We start from the raw sequence: 22,772 nt of genomic DNA, 5'->3' as shown, positions 1-22,772 counted from the left end.
CATAAGCAATCAATCACCCAAAATACCTTAGTCTAAGTCTCTGAAAACTTTTAGATGAAGTAAAATAATGCCAGATAGGAAATTGTTCCAATATGCTGAGGAATTTGCTCACAACTCTAGGGGTTATCTATAAATTAAAAGGAAAAATTCAAGAAATGGGAATTGTAGCATTTTACTTTCCAGCACACTTTTAAGGAATAAAGGTATCAGAGGATGAGTCAGAGAATGACATATTGAGGAAGTTCTTCAATTTTACAGGCTGCTGAGAGCACTTTTCTAGGGTGAAAGAAATCACAAGAAAAGGTCAGGTTTTTTTCAACATCTTGATGCCTGTCACACAGACATATATACATATTTATATATGATACATGTGCATAGTCCATGTAGGTTATTTATATATATTCCTTTGTAGAATTCCATAGGTTAGATATAAAAATAAATATAAATGGAAAATTAGTTTAAAAGTTCAACCTTTGCCTAAATATTTTTCCTTAATTTTCTTAACTTGGAGCTCAGAGGAATGGTGATTTAAATCATGGTGTTTTGCTTAAAACACACTCCCTAAAACTGAAAGAGGAAACATATGGACATTAGAATGCATTATATTGTAAGAAAAGTTACCAGGTTATTTGATCCTTTGACCTAGTGCTCCCACTATTGGACATATGACTCATCAAGGCTAAAGATAGGCAGAAAGAGCTCATTTATACCAAAGTATTCACAGCAGCATTTTTAGTGATAGCAAAAACAAAACCCTCAAAAAACAAGAATTTTTAGAAACAAAGAAACATACATTTTGGGAAATGATTGAATAAATGTGGTTTTCCTGCAATGTACTAATTATCTCTACTTCTTAGATTCTAGCTTTATTCAACAATGTTCAGTACTGGCACCATCTCCTTTAGGAAGCTATTCTTGATCCTTTTATCTGTGCTTTTCCCCTCCTCAAATTGTCATGCATATATTATATGTTTATATATCTTCTCATTGTAATAAAAGTTCCTTATTGCTTTGTGCTTCTGGCATTTAATACAGTGTCTCATGCATAAGAGACATTTCATAAGAGGCTTGTTAAATTCAAATGGAATATAATATTTTTTGTTATAAGAAATGACAAATATGAGAAATTTAGAAAACTTGTCGGAACAGGAACATATGTATGTATATGCAAAATATGTTTAAAGACATCAGAACTCAGATTGAATGAAATAACCAATATTGTTTCTAGAGAACTAATGATTTGACACACTCAGTAGAGAAGTCATAGATAACAGAATTGGAATGTAGCATAAACTATTAGAAACTTTCACTGTGAAAATTTGCTCTATCTCACTGCTTTTGTTTGTTACAAAGAAGAGTTCTATGTAGGGAAGAGGGCAGCCAAAGGGATTATTGGAAAGTGACAGCTATATATTTTTTTTAAAGTATCAATAAGCCTTTTTTTTTTTTTTTAATAGAACTGGCATACTTGTTTTGCTTTCTTAAATATCCCAGTAGAACAATTAAAAGATATATTAATAAAGTCTAGAATCGGTGTAGAAAAAAAAATACATTTTGAGGTTCCATCCAGTACTTCATCACAGTTCTATCAGGATTTATAAATTAACACTATATATAATTGAGAAAGAATGGCAAAATGTATACTTGAATAGACCTGTGATCTCATTAACATGGTTAATTCCTTACCATACTGCAAATCACAAACTCATCCTCTCCTGCCTCACCTATACAGTTCTTGCCTTAAATCCAAAGTGTCCACCTTGTTGATCTCCATTGTTTTCTTTTGATAACCTACATATACCAGTGGAGAACATAAGCTGTCCAGTTCTTACTATCTGATTGATCCATCTTTTTTTTTTTCCTATACATTTATTTGATGATATACTTTATTCTGGTTCTTCATAGTTATTTATTTTGTATTGCAGCCTACTCACACCCACTTTAATTCTCTCCATTTGCCTTGTGGGTGAAAGTCATTTTCAATTCTTTGAAAACTATAGAATTCTATGACTCACAGTCTTATGATACTACCACCAAAATATTGATATTAAAATATGTTTTTGATTCTAGAGGATGTTTAGCATTTTTAAAGGAGTTTCACAGTTTCTCAAAGTCAATTCAGCGTGTTCTGTCTTTCTGGTTTAATTTTGAACCAATGTTGCCCATTTGCAGTATTTGTCCCAGATATATGAACTGATGAATTACTTCTATAGATTATCCAACAAACTGCATGTCATAATTCTGAAACAGACATTGTTCATATATGCTGGCATCCTCAAAAATTTAGGTTAATCTTTTTTTTTTTTTTAATCTGAATTTTCCCCCTGTATATATGGTTAGGCCAAACTTTTGTAGTTAACATAGAAAGAGGAATAGGAACCAGTGCTGCTTCCACTTCTGACCTCTCTATCCATCATCTAGGGGAGTTCGCCAACCACTACACCCAGCTTCTACTTAGTAGGTGAACCCAAGAGATCTAGGACTAGCTGCATTCCTCTAAATGCATCCACTGCCTCTAGAATGCCCTCTGTAGCCATTGGTCATGGAAGCAACCTTGTAAAGACCATGGCCATTACTACTAAAGTTGTTATCCATTCTACCTCCTCAGCAGCCCTTGCTACTGAAAAACTAGAACAGAAATTGTTCACCATCCATGTCCTTAGCATTGTCAAATGTTTCAGCAGAGATAGCTTAAACAATGGAAATGTCACTAAAAAAAAAAAAAAAAAAAAGAAGAAGAAGCTTTGTAATGTTTTGCTGGAGAAGTTTTGCTCCTCATGCATAAAATGTGCTCCTCATACATCAGGAGAGGAAAGGTTTTGTAGCCTTTTTGTTGTATTATAGCTGGAAAAATCTCCTATCTGGTTTTCTACAATTCTTTCTCCCTATTTCTTGCCATAGTTACTGATTACAATTCCACAGATCCTTATTGCCTAGAGCTCTTATGCTACTTCTGGTTGATTCCACTTCCACAATGTAATGTTCTAAAGTACTATCCAAAGCTGCTGTTTTCTCCCTCTGAAGCTTCTATGCATTGCTTCTCTATTGTTTCTGTGGTACTATTTGTTGAAGTTTTTGCTCTGTTCTCCTGAAACATCAGCATGCTTCTTGCCTGATACTTCTTGCCTCTCCTTTTACTGCTTCGGGGAAGCTATCATTCTCTTAGTAAGAGATGTCCAAGGCCACATGCTTTAGATTTAATCAATGAATTTTCAGATATTTTGTAAACTATTTAGTGGCTCCACTTAGCTAGTCAATAAAAGGACCAGTAGGCTACTTAAGTTTTTGTTTATTGTCCCCTCTTAATTAAAGATAACCGGCCTTTACTCTTAGCCGACTCCGGATGTGTGAATTGCTTTCACCTCCTTCCAAAAAGGATAGAGGTAGTATTCTGTTCTTGTGAATAGCTTCTCTAGGTGGGGGACAGAGAGGGATTTACAATTTTTAAATTTAAATATGTGGATATAATACAAAGGTACTGCATAGCAAAGTGAGAAATTACCTGGAATTCTAAACAAGCATCAAGGAAAAAAAAAAAAAAAAAACTGAAAGCAACAAAAATCCCTGGAAATAAAGTTTAACCAATGAAGGGAGGAAACAAATATTTTTTACAGGAACTCATCCTAGGTGTGCTTGTATGTTAACTATTCTGCCAAATTTGTTTCAAACTTAATAAATCCTTTTAAATTAACTGGGGATAAAACCAGAAACAAGGAGATAGTTACTACTCTCAAGCTTACTCTTTTAGGAAGACCTAACACATAAAATCATAATAAATGGAATAATTAGAAAATCCCTAGGATACAAGGGTAGGGTGGGTAGTGAGGCCCTAGGATCTTTAAGTTACATCTATAATTCAGATAACTGCTAGAGAAAGGGTAGATGATTAGGATTCCTGATTGCCATCCATCTCAATGGAAGGAAGAGTTGCTTAATTTCATCTCATCCAAGTAGTGTCAGCAGTAAAGCAGCTAATTGGGTTAAAGAGTAGGGTAGCTTGACTAAAAAGGAGTTAAAAGGAAGAAGGATCCTCCTTTCTTCCTGCCCCCTAGATAGCATATATTATTTCATGATTATAGCTAACTCCCAATGATGAAATTCTTTCTACCAGATTCTCTCTACTCATTCTTAGAGTTGTTTAAAGGCATTGAGATGTAAGTGATAAATGGTATGTTCTTGCTCACATAGCCACTATGTTTCAGAAGCAGGAATTGAATCTAGATCTTCTGCATTTCAAGGCAAGTTCCCTCTCCATTATTCTACACTGCCTCTCAAGCATTCTTACTTTCCTTATCCCCAGGGAGAAGAAATTAACTAGGTATTCTTGAAGGTCTCTTCTAGCTAGCATTCTTACTTGAGGGACAAATATCATTTTGCCAATATAGTTTCATTTCTTATCTTTTTTTTTTTTTTTGGCAAGGCAACTGAGATTAAGTGACTTGTTCAGGATCACACAGCAAATAAGTATTAAGTATTTGAGGCTGGATTTGAATTCAAGTCCTCCTGATTTCAGGGTCAGTATTCTATGCATTGTACCATCTAGCTGCCTCAGTTTCATTTCCTTGAGACATGAAGGCTTATAGGTCTTTAACAACACATATATCTGGAAAGTGTTATAACTTAAGCCATTATCAAATAATATCTTACTTAACAGTTAGGAGGAAAGGGATGGAGGTATTTGATGTGGAGGTCTAGGAAAAGGAATGAGATGCATATGTTTAAAAATGCTTTTATAAGGGCATGGTAGTAGGAGTTCATACTTTTTGTGTTACTTATTACTGATGGGTTTCTATTTTGAGAATTCTTGATGACACATTATTGTAAGGAATCTTTTTTCAGATTTAATCATTCTTCCAACCTTACACCCTGAATTGAGACTTTTGTTTGAATCAGGTGCTGAGCACTTTTAAAGAGAAAATTGGGGCCTTGTTTGGTCCTGCTTTATATTGTCTAGGATCTTGTTCCTGCTTTCTCTCTTTACTGAGTGCTGTGTTCCTCAGGAATCATAGGGCAGTTCCAGCCAAAGGACAGTAAATTCACTGAGATTGATCTAGACAGCTTCCTTATCAGGGCCTTCATGGACTTTCCAGGCTCCAGAGCCAAATATGGGGTAAGACAGCATAGTTGTAGAGCTGTACCTCTAGTAGACAATTGCTAGACATAGCTTACCAGTTGACTGGAAGACCATAGATTCAGAGGTTAAAGCTGCAGGCCTGCATAAGGGACTTTTAAGCTAGATCTTGAATCAGGATTATAATATCTAAATCTCTCATCCTTTTCTGGGGTCAAAGTGATAGAGCTGCAGATTCATTCCTGTTCCAGTTTTGGCCCTAGTTACTTACCTAGGGTGTGAAGTCAAACTTGTTTGAAGTGTTAGGAGGATGTATATCCTAGTATGTTAATATTTCCCCTTGGTAGGATAGTCAGATGAGAACAATTGTTCCAAAAGCATGAAGACAGATGAACCAGTTGATATGGAGTGTATAGAGCTTGGTCAGATATTAAAGACCTCGTAGTCATCCACTGCATCCTGGGGCACCACCAGATATCCTCACTTTTTGTAGGTGCTGTAGGTGTGGAAGAGAGAGCTTGTAACTCTGTCTAGTCAAATCCAATTCATGGGCAAGTCAAAACATCACTCCATGATATCAATGATCCTCATCTAAAATGAAGGATTAGGAATGAACTCAGTCTGATATTCTTCTTAGGTCTTTTACAAAGTCATTATGGGGGAGAATTAGAATGTACTGTTTCCCCTTACTCCTCCATCTTTGCTGGGGTTGTTATCTTGAATAATTATAGGTCAGTGATCATTCTCTGAAAAGTATGCAAGAAAATGGCAATCTAACTGCTATTTTCTTATGATTTAATGGGAACAGCTAGAATTTAATTTATCTATGAGAATTCTATAGGGACAAATAGCTTTAAATGCTATTTGAAAAGAGATTGAATTTTAATTATTTTACAGAAACTGAGTTTTAATTCTCTTCTGTAAAAAAAAAAAAGTTTTAAGTTTTTATTGTGAGCTATAAAGAAATCTAACTGTCACCTATGAGTCAAATGTTTTCCTGTCATTTCTAAAGATTAACTATGAGGTAACAGAAAGAATAAATTTATTCCACCAAGTGATTGAATTTACCTTTATATTATCAATAAATAGAGTATTCTTCCTCTTTATGAAAGGCTTTGATTGCTCTCTATAAAGTTTGAATGGTGAGACTGTATTTGAGTAATAGTGATTGTTAGGGGTGACTTGAGATGTAATCTATCTCACAGCTAAATATTGTAATTATTTATATCTTTGTATTATTGGATGCTCTATTAATAAATTGCATAGATCAGCTAGATGGATTAGTATATATGCCAGGCCTGGAATCAGAAAAACTCTTCTTCCTGAGTTCAAATCTGGCCTCAGACACTTACTAACTGCAGGACCTTGAGCAAGTCACCTAACCCTGTTTGCCTCAGTATATCATCTATAAAATAAGTTGGAGAACAAAATGGCAAAACTCTCTAGTATTGCTGCAAAGGAAATCTGAAATAGGGTCACAACGAATCAAATATTGTCTGTATCCCAAAGAAATCATTTGTAGCAGCCCTTCTTGTAGTGGCAAGGAACTAGAAACTAAGTGAATGCCCATCAGTTGGGAAATGGCTGAATAAGTTGTTATTTGTTACATACTTCTAGCATGTGCTATGTTACTATGTATTTATGTAATTTATGTAATTATGTGTAATACCTCCCATATTGATGTATTTATGTTTCAAGGTCATGACCACCCTATGTTCTAAATCAAAAGAAAGGGGGAGATGTTAGGATTATAAGGTGAGAACTCAGGTTGTCTAAACAATTCTCTAGCTTAGAATTCACGCCTTTGGTTCGGGTCTTTGAAGGGAGTTTACAACTTTGATCTTCTGAGGTAGAGTTTACATGTTTAAAAGAAGTTTGCACCTTTAAGAGGAGTAAGTTCATTGGTTGAAATATTTCCCCAGGCCCTGTTGAGTTCTCACTACAATCTCTGAGAGGATAAAAGAGGGCAGCATTGGGTCTGGAGAATTAATCTAGTCTGGGATTGAGTTTAGACAGCACAGAGGAATTTTACAGAAGAAGATTTTACAGAAAAGAGATCTCCTCCCAGAGAAGGATTATAATTAGAGACGACAGGACCTTGACAATCATAGATGAATATTATGGAATTTTATTGTTCTGTAACAAATGATAAGCAGGTTGATTTCAGAAGGGCCTGAAGAGACTTACATGAACTGGGCTAATTGAAGTGAGTAGAACCAAGAGAACATTATAAACAGAAACAAGATTATGTAATGATCAAGTCTGATGGATGTGGCTCTTTTCAATAATGAGTTGATTCAGGCTAATTCCTATAGATTTGTGATGGGAGAGAGCTATCTGCACTCAGGACTATGGGGACTGAATGTGGATCACAGCAAAGTATTTTCGTCTTTTTTTGTTGTTGTTTCTTTGCTTGTTTTTTCTTTTGTTTGTTATTTTTTTCCCTTTTTGATCTGATTTTCCTAATGCAGCATGATAAATGTGGAAATACATATACAAGAACTGCACATGTTTAATACATATTGGATTACTTGCTGTCTGGAGGAGGTAGTGGGGAAGGGAGGGAGAAAAATATGACAAGATTTTGCAAGATCAGATGTTGAAAACTATCTTGGCATATATTTTGAAAATAAGCTTTTTTTTTTTTTTTTTTTTTTTTAAGAGTCAGAGATATTACTGAAGTGGCTGAACAAAAGTTGTTTTTCAAGTGTACTAACAAATCAGTATTCAATTAACTGAAGTGGTGACTATTTAATGAGAAAGTGTTAGCACTTTTAATGATTAAATAAGAAATATTCAAACATATTCTTGGATTACCTTTAGAACCTGGGATTATAAGAAGTCAAGTAAAAGCCATATAGTAATTACTTCAACTGATACATTTGAATGAACATGGTCAGTTCTAAAATTGGTACAATATTGTTTTGCTGGTCATTTATGAGTTTCATGAATGATTATTAACAATTATTTTAAAACATTTAGAATTCATCAGTAGAAGAGATCAGAACTTCCTAAGCAACTTCTCAGTCTGTTGAATTTTAACTGACTAAGTATAAATCTCTTATACTCAACATAAGATAAGATTTTATGAGCCAATAAAAAAGGAACTATGTTCTTTTTTACAGCACTCCTTACAAAGTGAGACCTGTAGCCATCAAACAATTCTCTGGTAAGTTCCTATTTTTATTTTTCAAAAGGGCTTGAATAATGCCACACTTTGGAATATATTCTTTCAGGAATTTAAATATACATCTAAATCCATGGAAACTTTTGATATGTAAAATATGTAAATAAAAATATTCTGTAGAAAAATCAATAACCAAAACTGACAAATAACAGGATTTGATAAAAAAATGATTTAACCTATGTTTAGCTATGTTGATGATGAATTTGTAAATGAAGATCTTAGATTAGCTGTTACTCTATATACTTACATTTTTATGTGTCCCTGCCCAATGGACACATTTTACATGTCCATTGATGTGAATAATTTTTCTTTTTAAGTGGAAGTCTTTCTAAGCCTTCTCATTCTGTGTGGTCCTTTTAATGTTTTCACATAAACCTTATATGAAGTTTATATCCAGAACGATTAAAGCCTTCCACATATTTTAGCATCTAATTGGCCATCTTTTGATTGTCATTCTCACAATACAAATGAAATCAATCAACAAAAGAGTAAGAATTGAGCATTTAACAAGATGCTTATTACTGTGCTAATCTCTGAAGATACAAAGAAAAAATTGAAACAATCCCTGTCCTAATAGATATACAAATCATATAATAAGTAACTGTGAAGGGAAAGACACTAATAAGTAAAGGGTTACTGAAAGGCCTCATGCAGAAAATAGTTCTTAAGCTGAGTTTTGAAGAAAGTTGGGAGCTCCAAGCAATAAGGGCATGGATGTCAGGAAAGCATTATAAGTCTGAAGAACATCCAATGCCAATTCTTTGCTAATGCACAGAAATAGGAAGTGAAGATTTAATTGGGAGGAATAGCAAGTATACTTGTCTGTCTTTTAAGAAGATGTGTAAGGAGATTAAAGAGGTAGAAAGGGGCCAGATTTAAAAAAAAATAAATGATACTTAAATTATGATAAATAGTAAATGATAAATTAAATTAAACTCCTGTTTGTATGATCTCACAGCATGCCAGGTACTTTACTAAATCCTGGGAACCCAAATTCAAAAAGGTAATCTTTGCCCTCAGAAAGGTTATATTCAGAGATGTGTTTGGAGCTAGTTCACAGCAGCTTGCAAAAATCAATTGTTAGACTTTCAGACTTGCAAATACTATAAATCAGGACTTGATTTATTGAAATCCAATGACAATAGATATAATTGTAAAGTATAGGGGAAAAAAAGGTGATTGTTCAACCCTATGTCTTCTGTTTAGTATTAACTCTATTCCATCAAGCAATTGCTTTTCAAAAGTTCTGTTACCTTGGCTACCTTGAAGAACTTGAAGGTCCACATGCCTAACAACACTCTTTGATGATTGTTAAAGGCTCTATTCAGCCTAGTCTTTATGATAAAAAATTTCTAGAATGTTGGCCTTGCAGAGTCATAATAGTCTAAGAAGAAAGACTATTATATATCTGTCTTTATAACTTTTGAGGTTATAGCCTACTTTGGGCCCCACTTTTTTTTTAAAAGGTGGATTTGTAGGTGACTTGGTAAATGACTACCATCAAGATACTCAAATGGGAATAGTAAGTACTCCAAATCTGAAGAGTCATATAAATCTCTGGGCTTTTTTTATTAAGTAGTGGGAAAGCAAGTATCAATGGTATATTCTGGACTATGCCTGGAACCATCTGAAGCCTTCTCCATTCATTATTATATTCAACTTGAATGAGTAAGGTGAACCCTGGGTTTTTTTAGGGTTGATTTTCCAACCCTTATCCTTTATTTTCTATCTGATCCAAGGTTTCTGCCACCATAGCCTCTTCTGGTTCAGCCAATATTATATTATCAATGTAGTGGAATATATCAGTGCCTTCAGGAAGAAAGACTTGTTTCAGGTATCTGCCTACTATAACATGGCTTTATGAAGGAAAGATCAAGTAACCATGGAGAAGGTATAGATGACACCTTCCCAGATTAGTCTTGACCATAGGAATAGAGAAACAAGCATTGGTAAGGTCAATGACTTTCATACTTCCCTACCTTCCTTACTCTAGGCCTGAATTAGCTGTTCTACAATTTTTGGTGAAGTCAAAATCAGCTTTAGGAATGGGTATGCTGAGTTTGTTCAGTTCTCTATAGCCCACTGTAATATATCAGGCACTATCTGTCTTCCTATAAGGATAACACATGGTTGTAATGTTCGGGCTAACTTTCTGGAGGTCCTTTGGATGGGCCTTGGTCTCATCAGCAGGATAGACATCACAAGAATGGTCAGGAGTAGAGTCTAGAGTCTTTATTGTGGCCTAGTCTTGATCTTAGTGGAGGAGTGCAAGGAGGCAGGAGAGCCACCAGGAGGATGGTCAAAAATGGAATGTCTCATTTCCAGTCCTCTTAGCTTTTAAATACTCTATTACAATTACATCATTACAACATACTCAATATGTGTGAACTAGAGAACCATTATATCACCATGCTAAGTACTAAATATATGTATACTAAAGAACCATCATCTCATAAATTCCCCTGAGTTAACACCTTGTTGTAAGTATCCTTTTTTTTCAAGTATACTTCTCCAGAGTTCTGGCTCTCTACAGGAGCTGGTATAACAAAGTATTCCAACTTCCTTCATCTGCATCACTAGAAATGAAATTTCTTTCACACTTAATATTCTTTTCAGTGTTAACTACAATTCAGTTGACTATAAGGATTTCCATTTTCCCCTACCCATAGTAACACATAGAAGTTGCTGAAAGGTCTCACATATATTCTGTCTCCTTAAAATATGTAATATGCTTTTCTCCATATTCTTCCTTTTTTAATCTCCCCAGGGTGATCCAAATGAGCCTAAGATTTTAGAGATTGTCTTTAGTTTGGACATGATTCAAGAGCATCTACTGCCAGGGTACAGAATTTTCCTATAAAGTTTTGCTAGTATCCATGAGGACTACCAATCAATTCCTTTCTTACCCCCATGTTTCAGGAATCACACAGTAAATAGAATGCCAAGACTAAAGTCAGGTGAACTTCTCTTCCTTCAAATCTGGCTTCAGACATTTACTAGCTGTATGATCCCAGGCAAGTCACTGAGCAAACTGAAGAAGGAAATGGAAAAACACTTCAGTAAGTTTGTCAAGAAAACTCCAAAGGAGGTTACCGAGTGTAAGACACAATTGAGATGACACAACAATCATTGACTTCTGCCCACCTGGAAGCCTCGTGGACTCCATGACTCCTCCATCATTATCAATGCACCTATTCATATTGACAGCAGCATTTTTCCATGCCATGGCTGTCTCAACATCTTGTTCAAATTTCACCAAATGATCAGTCCACATCAGAATAGTTTTGTGATAAAGGATCCCAAGACTAAATTTACTCCCTTCCTTCCCAGTAGACAGCTACAATGAAAATTCATCTTTATGGAGCCAAATGTGAACAACTCCTATCTTAAGTACCTAAGAAGGCAATAAGAGTGATCCTTTATGTAAGCTTCAATAAATTTATGAAACTGTAAAATTCAGACATTAGATTGTTCCTGAAGTCTATGAAATGAATTGTGTAGAACATTTCAGCGCTGGCTCCTTTAGACCATATCTTAAAGAGCTTCATCATTTCATCAGTTTTCTATTTGAACTATTCATGAAATTTCCGAAGTTTCTTCACTAGGAAAGCCCTTCTTGCTTTCTCAATAAAGGGAATCAACTTTCTAGTGAGCATTAATAAAATTAGTTTTTTCCATCACCAGTGGGAGTCCCCAAGTCTTTTCTTCACTTCCACTTTCATTCTCTTGACTCATGGCTCCAATCTCAAAGAAATGCAGTAGAACTGGAATCTTTGGGACAGAGACCATATAGTAGGTTCCTAGATGTAGTCTGTTACCATCTCCATTATGTAGCCTTCATCTATCATTGCACAATCCCTAAAGTTAAAATTTGTATTTCTATTTGCCAATGAGCTGGACTAGTTCATTTGTTAGTTTTGACATATTTTCAGACTAATTTCTCTGCAGGATGGTTAGTAACAATGAAAAAAAGTTGGATGTAACCTTTATCTTCCTAGACAACCTCTTTCAGCACATACTGATTTATTTGTTTTTTTGTGGTTGCTTCCTATTCCAGATGTTTCTGGATTGGACATATATAAGCCATCATTTCTCATTTCAGTTGCTGTCTTTGCCAAATATTTACAGTAAGTCTAATGCTAGCATCCTATTAATCCAAGTTCAGTTCTGGAATAAAATAAGTCATTGGACAGTCTTTGAACATAACAAAATGGTATTTTTATGCCCTAACATAGTAAAAATATGGGGGAAAAAATACAGTGGCATTTAGTTTCTCTGGACATAGTTTCTACCTTCCCCCACTTTGTCTCCATGGAAACCCATCTGGTCAGCAGAGCAAAGTCTAATAACTAACTCACCTATTTTCTAGACATTTGCCAAGTTAAAGAAAGCCTGAGTCCACATGGATAGGACTTGGCATGCCCTCACATGATCAGTAAGCTTTATCAGGGGAGGCAGAGGCCATTCAAGTCCCAGACAAAGTTTTGTTGGCTTTTAGGGAAAACTAATCCCAGTTTTAGGGAAAACGGAGAGAGAAGAACCTTGATCCTATAATACTAAGTCAATAGATTGAAAATGTGAATAAATCAAACAGAAGTTAATGACTACACAAGACAATAAAAAAATATTAAAGCAAAATCAAAAAATGGAAAAAAAAATAAAAGTATAAACAAACCAATTTTTGTCATAGACAACTAACCTGGACAGGGGTGGGGAGGAGGAGGAGGGAACTAAATTGGAAAATACATCAAGGAAAGAATTTGAGAATCATTGGTCTACCTGAAACTTGTGATTAAATATAAGTCTGGATATCATATTTAAAGAAATCATAAGAGAACAAGTGTCTTTACATATTAAAATTTAAAAAAATGAAAACAGAAAGTTATTTTCTGAAGCTTAAAAATGAAAACTCCCAGGAACATTATAATCAAAATAAAAGTCTTCTAGGTCAAAAGAAAAATAAAGTAAACAGCCAGGAAAAAAGAGTTCAAGGACTAAGGAGCTAGTCAGGGTCAGGCAAGATTTAGCAGCATTCTTAAAGACCAGAACTGAGTAGAAACTGAATACAAATATTGGAATCAAGAAAAACACAAAAAGGTAAAATACATCTGAACAATCAGAAACTACTTTATAAAAATGAACAATTTATATTTTAATTATATATGTCTCTTCAACCCTAATGTCTTCAGGGAGGCCTTAGAAAGAATCAAATTTAAAAAGAAGTTAAAAAAGAATAAAGTTTTCTTATTGTGTTTTAACAATCTTAGAAGAAGAAATAAACAAAAAAAAAAGAAAAAAGAAATTGTACACCAAAGTAGAGATAGGAGAGAAAAAAATGGGAGAACATATCAAAAGCAATGGTGTAATTGATTATCATGCCTAAAGAAGATGAAATAGGATAGATGATAAAATGGTTTGTCTGGTTAGCTCATTTGGTTGTGATGTATGATCTGATCTAGCTAGCTAAAATAGACTTGATAAGTCTAAAGTAACTATATCTCAATCAAGATGATTCAACTCCAGAACAAGAGCTTTAAAGTAGAGTGGATTAACAATCTTACCTATTGATTCTACCTATTGATTAACAATCTTATCTGGTAGTAGGCTGGGATGAGGAGGGAGAGTATAGGGGTGAGGGTAAACCAGAGAATGCCTGGAGTCAAGATATAGAATTATATTTGAGGAACAGCCAGAAGACCCCTGTCACTGGATGAAAGTGTATGTGGTGGGAAGTAAAGTCTAAAAAAATGGATAGGTAGGAGGAGGCTAGAACATGAAGAGCTTTGAATGCCAAATAGAGAAATGATAAGCAGCTCCTGGAGTTTATTGAGGGTATTAGAGGTGGGGGAGGAGGGGAAAAGGTGAGCCAGAGTAATGTTGATATGATCAAACATGTAATTTAGGAAAAATGGGTTAACATCTGAATAACATCTGGATAATATCCCAGTCCAAAGGACTGGGAAGAGAATGTTGCCATCTATAATTTCATTGGGGAAGTTGGGGGAATCAGGGAAAGAGGATGGATTTAATTGTGAATATGTTAAGTTTAAGATATCTACTGGACAGTCAGTTCCAGATGTCTGAATTAACTGGAGAGCAGTTAAGAGATTATGGCAAGATGGGTAAATTTGCAAATCATCAATAAAGAGTTAGTATCTAAATCTATGGGAGCTGATAATATCATAAGAAGAGGTTTCAGGAACTATAAGACATTTACATTCCAAAGAGATGATCTGGATGAGAATCCAATAAAAGAGACCTGAGTAATGGCCTGATTATAGAGGAACCAGGAGGAAGTGGTACTCTGAAAAACCTAGAAACAATAGTAAAAACAAACAAACAAACAAACAAATCCCAGAGTGATCAATTGTGTCAAGGCTATGGACAGGTCTAGAAAAATGAAGATTGAGAAAAAGCCATTGAAGTTCACCATTAAGAGATCACTGGTAATCTTTGGAAAGAAAATTTTTGATAGAATGATAGGGTCAGAAATTAGATTGTAAAGTGTTAGGAGAGGTTAAAAAAAAAATGGAAGCATCTGTTGTGGTTCCTTTGAATGGAGTTTATTCACAAAGAGCAGAAAAGATATAGGACAGTACTAACCATTTTACTTTCTCTTACACCCTGAGATCACAATATAAATGATGAATAAGGTTAATTGCTATAAGACAGAAGAAAAGAAGAAATGATAAAATTGTATTATCAGAAAAAGGAATTTCAGAGTACCTTCCAGATGGCACTAGATACCCTTTCCAGCAATGGTTTTACTTTCAAAATTTCATATCCTTTCTTCATTAATAGCTATGCTAAAGAATTTGGAATACTCTTCGTCCCCATTGCCATTTCTAAATTCTCCCTCTATTGCCATCACTTAGTGACCTTCCCTCCTTTAATATTCACTCAATACATATTTAATACCCAATTAAGATTCCAATAACTATTACCTACCAATCTCCAAGATTCTCTCCTCTCCCTAATGAATTCAGTGTCTGATTCATATTCTTTCCCCCTCAAATCCTACCTTCATACTAGAGGTTCCTAGTGGTAGGAATCTGTGGTAAATGGAATAGTAAATTAGTCAAGGAAGAGTAAAAGAATTGTGAAAGTTCAGTTGAGATAATATATCATATGTCAGTGGACCTAGTCAGTGAAGTTTTGTGTTTTTTTCTACAATTTAAGTTAGCAGTATATCAATATAATCATGTATGGAATAATTCAAGGTTAGGGTTTAGAATGACATGTTAGGCAACAGAATAAAATGGCAAGAGACTTGAGGATATCAAAAGAATCAAGATGGAGAAGGGAGGACAATGTAACAAATGCAGATAAATGATCTTGAAAAGAGCAGAGGGGAAGAGGAGTAAAAGATTACAATGGTGAATAGGATTGTGGGATATGAGGCTGAGGAAAAGAAACAATGATAAATGCTTGTTATCAGATAAAAGAATTTCATAGTTTATAAACATGGAAGTGAAACACTCACGAGTAATCAAAAGATAAAAGCTATGTCCATCGTTGTATGAAGTTTAGCATTATGTGTAGATTGGTGATCCTCAAAGAAGGAGATGTTGCTAAGTGATAGCAGTAGAAGGAAAGTCTGAAAGTAGTAAAGAGTCAAGAGCATGACTTGGAAAGGGTGACCAGAGAAGCTATATCAGTGGGAGAGTGTCAGGTTCAGGGAGTATAAAAACATGAAAGAAGCATATTAAGGAAAATGTTCAAGGTAAAAACCAGGTTTGGTTTTTTTTTGTTTGTTTGTTTGTTTGTTTTAAACGATAGGATAAGGATTCCAAAGAACACAATAGAAGGGGTAGATCTCATCAGAGCTGAATATTTGGGGAGGGGTTGGATTGAGGAGGATAGGAATAAAAGAGTGGGAAGTATAGAACTTGAAGTGCAGTTTGAATAATGACTGCTGGGGCAACCATTAAATGGATGGAGAGAGTTTGACTGGGTAAGAATTTGTTAATCATTGAGAGAAGTTCAGACAGATTAACGACCCTAAGAATTCAGCCTAAGTGTGGAGACTTTTCAAGTTATCAAGCTGTAACGTAGCTGAAAAAAAATAGAAGTGGGGAAGGTACCCACACAGTAACAAATTCAGGCAGATAATTGTAGGGAAAGAGTGGTGTTTTCTTCCTTTCTGAAGAAGTACAATGGAATAAAATTTCCCTCTTTGCCTAACAAGTCCAACAGTCTAGTGTAGGGAATCATAATGTAATGTAATGAAACGGTTGCTTTCACTGGGAGGTTGATGTTAGAGATTATATTTATGGTATTGATGAGGTAACATGATGAGGTAAATACCTAATAAAGAGGTATATGCCTCAATAGGATTAAGTGAGGTCTAGTGGCAGGATTCGGGGCACAGGGAGTCACATGGAGCTCCCCTGCAACCCCCTTAGGATTCAGCACAAGGATACAAAGTTAAATCAGGTATAGTGGGGGCGAGAGTCCCCTGTAAATGAATATACAGGGTCGAAAACCTAGATGGGTAAAAAGATGTTTATTGCAAGGTTTGGAAGCAAGGTTAAGGTCTGGTTAGTAAAAGGCATTAGATAGAGGAAGATATACACCGACAGCAGCGGTGGGGACAGAGGGTCTCTGATGCAAAGCAACTTGGCTGGCATCTTTCAACTCTGACCAATGATGATTCTAGCTTTGCTGTTTTTATCTGCTTGAAGAAGCCATATGGGCGGAGCTCAGGTTGATTCCTGGAAGGCTAGATTTTTTGGTGGGCTTTTCAGATAGTTGGGGGTTGGGTTATCCAAGCCAGCTCAGATCCGGTGCCCGGGGTTGGGGGCTAGGGGAGGGCGCTGGGTACAAGCCCAAACTGGCTCAGATACTGATCTCTCCCCTTGGGGTTTTGACCAGATCTTGTAAATCAAAGGTACAAGAAATCTTAAAGGGGCTACGCCCACATCAGTATTATGTTCTCTTTTAAATCATCAAGATATAATAGTGTCAAATTTATATTAGGTGGACTTTTTCTATTAATTTCTAAATTAGATGGACTTTCCCTAAAAACAATTTGTTGATTACTATAGGGAATCATAATGTACTATAATGTAATGGCTGCCTTCCCAGGTAGGTTGATATTAAAGATTATGTTTATGGTATTATAAGTTATAATTATGGTCACCAAAAACCATTGAAAACCAGAGTTCTTTATTCATTCATTCACACACAAATCTCAGTAAAGTAGAATTATTCTTTGAAGATAAAACACACTCAATTAATCCAATCAAGTTACAACAATGGATCTTAGGTCTAATAAAATGTAAATGTTCTCTCTTTTAAATCATCAAGATACAACACTGTCAAATTTATATTAGGTGGACTTTTCCTATTAGTTTCTAAATTAGGTGGACTTTCCCTAAAAACAATTTGTTATTACTATAAATCATACTGCTTCCAAAAAAGAAAGTCTTTATTTTTTACAACAAAGGAAAAAAAAAATTCCCATTCCTCAAATTCAATTCCTTCCTGATGTTTTGAAGGTGCTGGATGAATTCATCAACTAGCCAATAAGGTAGCACAAGCCAAAGAAAGATTTTACTTCCATTTATTCACCCAGAATAAAGGTGGTACTGGATAACCATCTCTATAATAATGTATGTCCTACATAAATATCATTGGGTCCTTTATAGCATTCAGTTGCATAAGCAATTTAAAGGGGAGTGTTCAGTAGACTTTTATAGATAACAGGAGGGGAAGATAAATATTATCCCATGAGGAAAAACAGGAACCTAGTAGGTTAAAAAACTGGAACTGTGGTTCAAGTCTCAAGCTTGATTTTGAAAACAGCAGGATACATGATGTGCTTGCTTCAAGCAAATGACATCAGGAAGTTCAAGATGGAGCCTAAGCCAGAGTTTTTCTTATCACAAGGAAAACTGAGATTTGAGGAAATTCTTTAATAGAATGTGGAGGAAACTCAAGAAACCAGATTGGAAGGCTCAGAATCAAGACAACCAATAAGCCTGAAGGTTACTATTTTACAAAAAAGGAGAATTCAGTTTCAATTATCAGCAGTTTATTGCAGGTCTTTTAGGGTATAATGCTTAATGACATAGAACATATCCACATTTTTCAATTGGCTAAAAAGTCACAGGCATTTTTATTCACCATTTCCTCAGAGAAAAATGGGAAAAATCAGCATTTCAAGATGCTATACCAGAAGAAAGGAATGCACCTAGGATTTACCTTTTGCATCATCCAACTCCATTTCAATGTGTTCATCCCTGATTTTAATCTTGCACAACTATTGACAAATATCATGAGCTTGACTTGACAGTCCAGTTCCTTGGTAATTTAAGTCTGAAATTGGAATGAAACAAAACACTCAGAATCCACTTAACAATTAACAAGCAGAGATTTACTTAGTTATGACAGGAGAAGGACATTCAGAGCATGTAAAGGATGTTCATTGTTGGATAATTTCTTATTAGGTTCCTAGAGAAATCCAGAGAGAATCTTGCTCACCAGATGATCTACTTGACTAGAGGTCAAATAAATTAAAGGAAAAGAAATTTATTACTGTTCTAAGGGAGACCTCCTACTAGTAATAGCAACCCTTCCTCTCACCCCACCCCCAATGTACATATTTGGTTTATATAACTCTTCTAGAATATACAACCAATGACTAACATTCTGCTATATTTAACTGGATGAGTTATTCTACTGCACAAAGAAAGCTGATTAATGATCTTACACGAATAGGAAGCTCATCAGTTTATTGTACAACCTACTTGCTCTATCAAACTTTTGGTGTGACTGGGAATCCTTTCCAAGAGAAAAGCTGTCATTTAGTTGAGCAAAAATATTGACTTTTACCCTTCCAATACAGGCTAAAGCACAACTGAGTACAATTTCCACTATTATTAATGTTACTGAGCTATGGCCACAAACCTGAAGAAGAAATCTCAATCCCTTGTGGTCTAGATGTTTTGTACCAGTGGGCCATAAAGCTACAGTAGTAGTCTATATTAGTTCTTTAATCAAAGTAAATTTCAAAGATACTTTCAATACCTTTTAAAGAACAATTAGTTTGCATTGGGATTGGGGAGCTTAGAATACTGTTTCCACCATCAGGAGAAACAGGAAATTTATAAAACTGATTCAAATTAAACCATAAGGGATTGTATTGTTCATGTTCACTGTTAACAGCTCAAAACATCTTGAATAATAAGAATGTTAGTATAAAATAATGAGTACAAGTTATTAAGGTACTTTATAGTCATTCTCCTAAAATAATCATGACATGAGAAGGAAAATATTTTTGAAGAAAACAGTTTTTACAGAGAAAGCAAAGCTGAGTGGAAAGTCATGGTTTAATTTGTGTAGTTCATATGCTGAGGCAACATATTGTAATAACAAGAAGACTATAAAAATATTATTTCACAGTTTACCTTTGATATATACTACCCATGTGACTCTGCCCATCCCCATCATATTCTCTCCAAAGCCATCTTTACTGCAGCTCTTCTGAGACTATAGTTTTCCATGTCTTTCAGCAATAAAACATCACTGGAACAATAGTGATATTAAAAAGAAAGTTCTTTGTTTCAAAAAGGGGCTTAGAGCCAATGAAATTACTTTGCAAATTATTAAAGGTAATCTAATCTACCCTACTATACTATTCAATTCAGAGCCTCACTTATTCTCAATTTATAGTATTTGAGATAAATAAATAGATTGATAAAGACAGGTGATAGTAATAAATGAATAGAGAAATGATAGAGAAAGATGGTGATACTCATAAATAACGTTGCTAGGTTATCCATCCAGCTATATATCAATGATTGTTTTCTTTCATATATTGTCAGACCAAATGCTTTTGAATAATTATGAATCCCATTAAAAAGACTGAAATGTTCTAGGGTTTAACTAAATCCATTCAATGTTATCCACAAACAGAAACATGGTATATATAGAATATTTTCAATTTTTATTTTACAGTGGATGTCCTTATGGCTCCCTTCATATTATTAAATGGGATGTAACATGGTGTATATTTCAAACTAACTTATTGACAAATACTAACACCAATTGGACTTTCACTTCCCAATCCATGCAATCAAACTTCATTAATCAATACATACAAAGCAATATAAACCAATCCCTCCAGAAACAAAACACAGCCTGGTTCCTAAAGGTTAATCAATTAATCCATTAAGCAACTACTATTTGCCAGGTACTGTGCCAAGATCTGGAAATATAGAGAAAGATAAAAGAAAAGTAATTCTTGCTCTCAAGGAGTTCACAGTCTATTGAGAGAGGTCGCATGTAACAACTATGTATAAAAAAAAAGATACAGACAGGATAAACTGGGAATAGGATCTTATAATAATTATTATTATAATGTAAAATAATAAACTGGTCTAATAGGAAAATTATTAAAATTAAAGAGGTCTGGAAAAGGTATTTTGGGATGTGAGCTGAGGTGGGACTTTTACTAAGACTGGTGGGACTTTACTGAGACTCAAGGGAAATCAGAAAATGTAGGAAGTAAAGATGAGAAGGGAGAGCATTCTAGGTATGAAGGACAGCCAATAAAGATGCTCAAAATTGGGAAATAGAATATTGTGTTTCAAGAAGAGCAAGGAGACTAGTGTTACAGGACCAAAGAGTATGTGGAGAGATATAAAGTATGTGGAGAGATATAAAGTATGTATGAAAACTGAAAAGGAAAGAAAGGGACAACTTATGAAGGTCTTTGAAAGTTAAATAGGATTTTACATTTGATCTTAAAAGTAACAGGGAGGCACTGGAGTTTGTTCAGTAGAGAAAATGACATCGAATGCATTTAAGGAGATCAATTTGACAGCTGATTGGAGAATGTGTTGGAGTAGGGAGGAATTTGAGCCAGGGAGATCAATCAGCAGGTTACTGAAAGACTTCAGGTGTAAATTAATGAAGGTTTGCACTAGGGTGGTGGTGTCAGAGAGAAAAAATGTGAAGAGCATGTGAGAAAACTTATGAGAGTAAAATCATCAGGGACTGACCACTAATTGAATATGAAAAATGAAAGATAGTGAAGAGTGAAATATGTCATGAAAAACTGGAGAGAATAAAATAGCAAGCAGAAAAGGGGGAATGACAGTGATAAAGGCTGTTGAGAAGTCAAGAAAGATGATGATTGAAAAAAAGGTAATTGGATTTGGCAATTAAGCAATCATCAGTAACTTTGAAGAGATTACTTTCAGATGAATAATAAGGTCATAAACCAGAATATAATCAATAATATAAGTGAGCTAGGAATTAAAACAAAGAACAATATGGAGTTGGATTGGGACAATAAAGAGTCAAAAAGAGGAAGTGGCTAATGCTAAAGAGTTGACCAGCTAGAGAATTGAGGGATCAAAGAATTGTAGGTTGTAGTATAGATGAAAAACCCTCCTTTTTGGGAAGAAGAGAGAAATTGTGAGTCATACACTGAACTCACTGAGGAAAAAGAAGAGTAATCTGGTAGAGAGAGAAGCAGTCAGTAGATAACTACCAGGATATTGATTGGGTGGTAGATATGAATAGCATTCAAAGGAAGAGAAGGTCACAGACTAATGGAGGTGAGGAAAGAACCTGGAAGTAGCAATGTGAAACAAGAAATATTTCAACTCCCTTGTCTTGACTAATGAGCTGAGGAAAATAAGTGAAAGTACAGCCTGTACTGGAAAGAATGCCAGGGAGACTGTCACCTGGGGATATATAGATTTCAGTAATATCTAGTAGATGGAAGGAATGAGAGATTAAAAAATTTAAGAAGAAGGAAACTTTGTTGCCCATGAAATGGTCATTCCAAGAAAACTGGCTGATGTTTGATGAAACATTAGTGTAGGAGAGTTGACGGGGGATAAGAATAAGGAATTAGGTGATGGGAAGAGTGGGGAATGGGATTTGGAAATTTATCTTCAGAGGTTCAGAATCATTGGGGAGTGAAAGATATGATAAAATATAAGAATGTTCATCATTAAATTCTTAATTTAAGTTGGCAATAAAGCTAGAGGCAAATGCAATGTGAAAAGGGAGCAACATGGTCAGATGGAAGGCTTTACTTCACTATCCCTCTTTCCTCCAAAGGGTAGAGATCAAAGGGACAAGCAGGAGATGGAGGTATTCTCCAAAAGTCTATCATATCTAACTTTTCTTTTTAATTATAGCTTTTTATTTACAAGATATATGCATGGGTAATTTTTCAGCACTGACAATTGCAAAACCTTTTGTTCCACTTTTTCCCCTCCTTCCCTCCACCCTTCCCCCCAGATGGCAGGTAGACCAATATATGTTAAATATGTTAAAGTATGAAGAGAATTGGGGTGAGGAATCCTCTCTGGTCCACACAGGTCCACACAGGTCCACACAGAATTCACAAACCCGAAAAGTCTGAATGGCAGAAAAGGAAAGTTTATTGTTCAATAAGAAAGAGTTCTCTTAGTGGGCAAATTCTTAATGAGGAAATTGGCAAGGGGTGGATGATAAATCCATGATTATATGGGATACATCTTGGCCTGGGGC

General features: G+C 35.0%; 1 protein-coding gene across 3 annotated transcripts in view; it reads left to right on the top strand.

The window, feature by feature from the left end:
* Window positions 1–22,772, top strand: part of PDE9A (phosphodiesterase 9A) — a 161,587-nt gene that overhangs the window by 39,335 nt on the left and 99,480 nt on the right. For 2 of the 3 annotated variants that reach the window (XM_074300559.1, XM_074300558.1), the window contains exon 4: window positions 8,197–8,240. In XM_074300559.1, the coding sequence (XP_074156660.1) occupies window positions 8,197–8,240 (44 nt within the window). Of the gene's footprint in view, window positions 1–8,196; window positions 8,241–9,762; window positions 9,781–22,772 lie in introns of those variants that run through there. The other variant, XM_074300563.1, reaches the window with a different exon arrangement.

This window comes from Sminthopsis crassicaudata, chromosome 3, assembly GCF_048593235.1.
Source record: "Sminthopsis crassicaudata isolate SCR6 chromosome 3, ASM4859323v1, whole genome shotgun sequence".
In the NCBI taxonomy this organism is placed as follows: domain Eukaryota; kingdom Metazoa; phylum Chordata; class Mammalia; order Dasyuromorphia; family Dasyuridae; genus Sminthopsis; species Sminthopsis crassicaudata.
The sequence above is the reverse complement of the archived record's forward strand: the minus strand, read 5'-3'. Positions and strand labels throughout refer to the sequence as shown.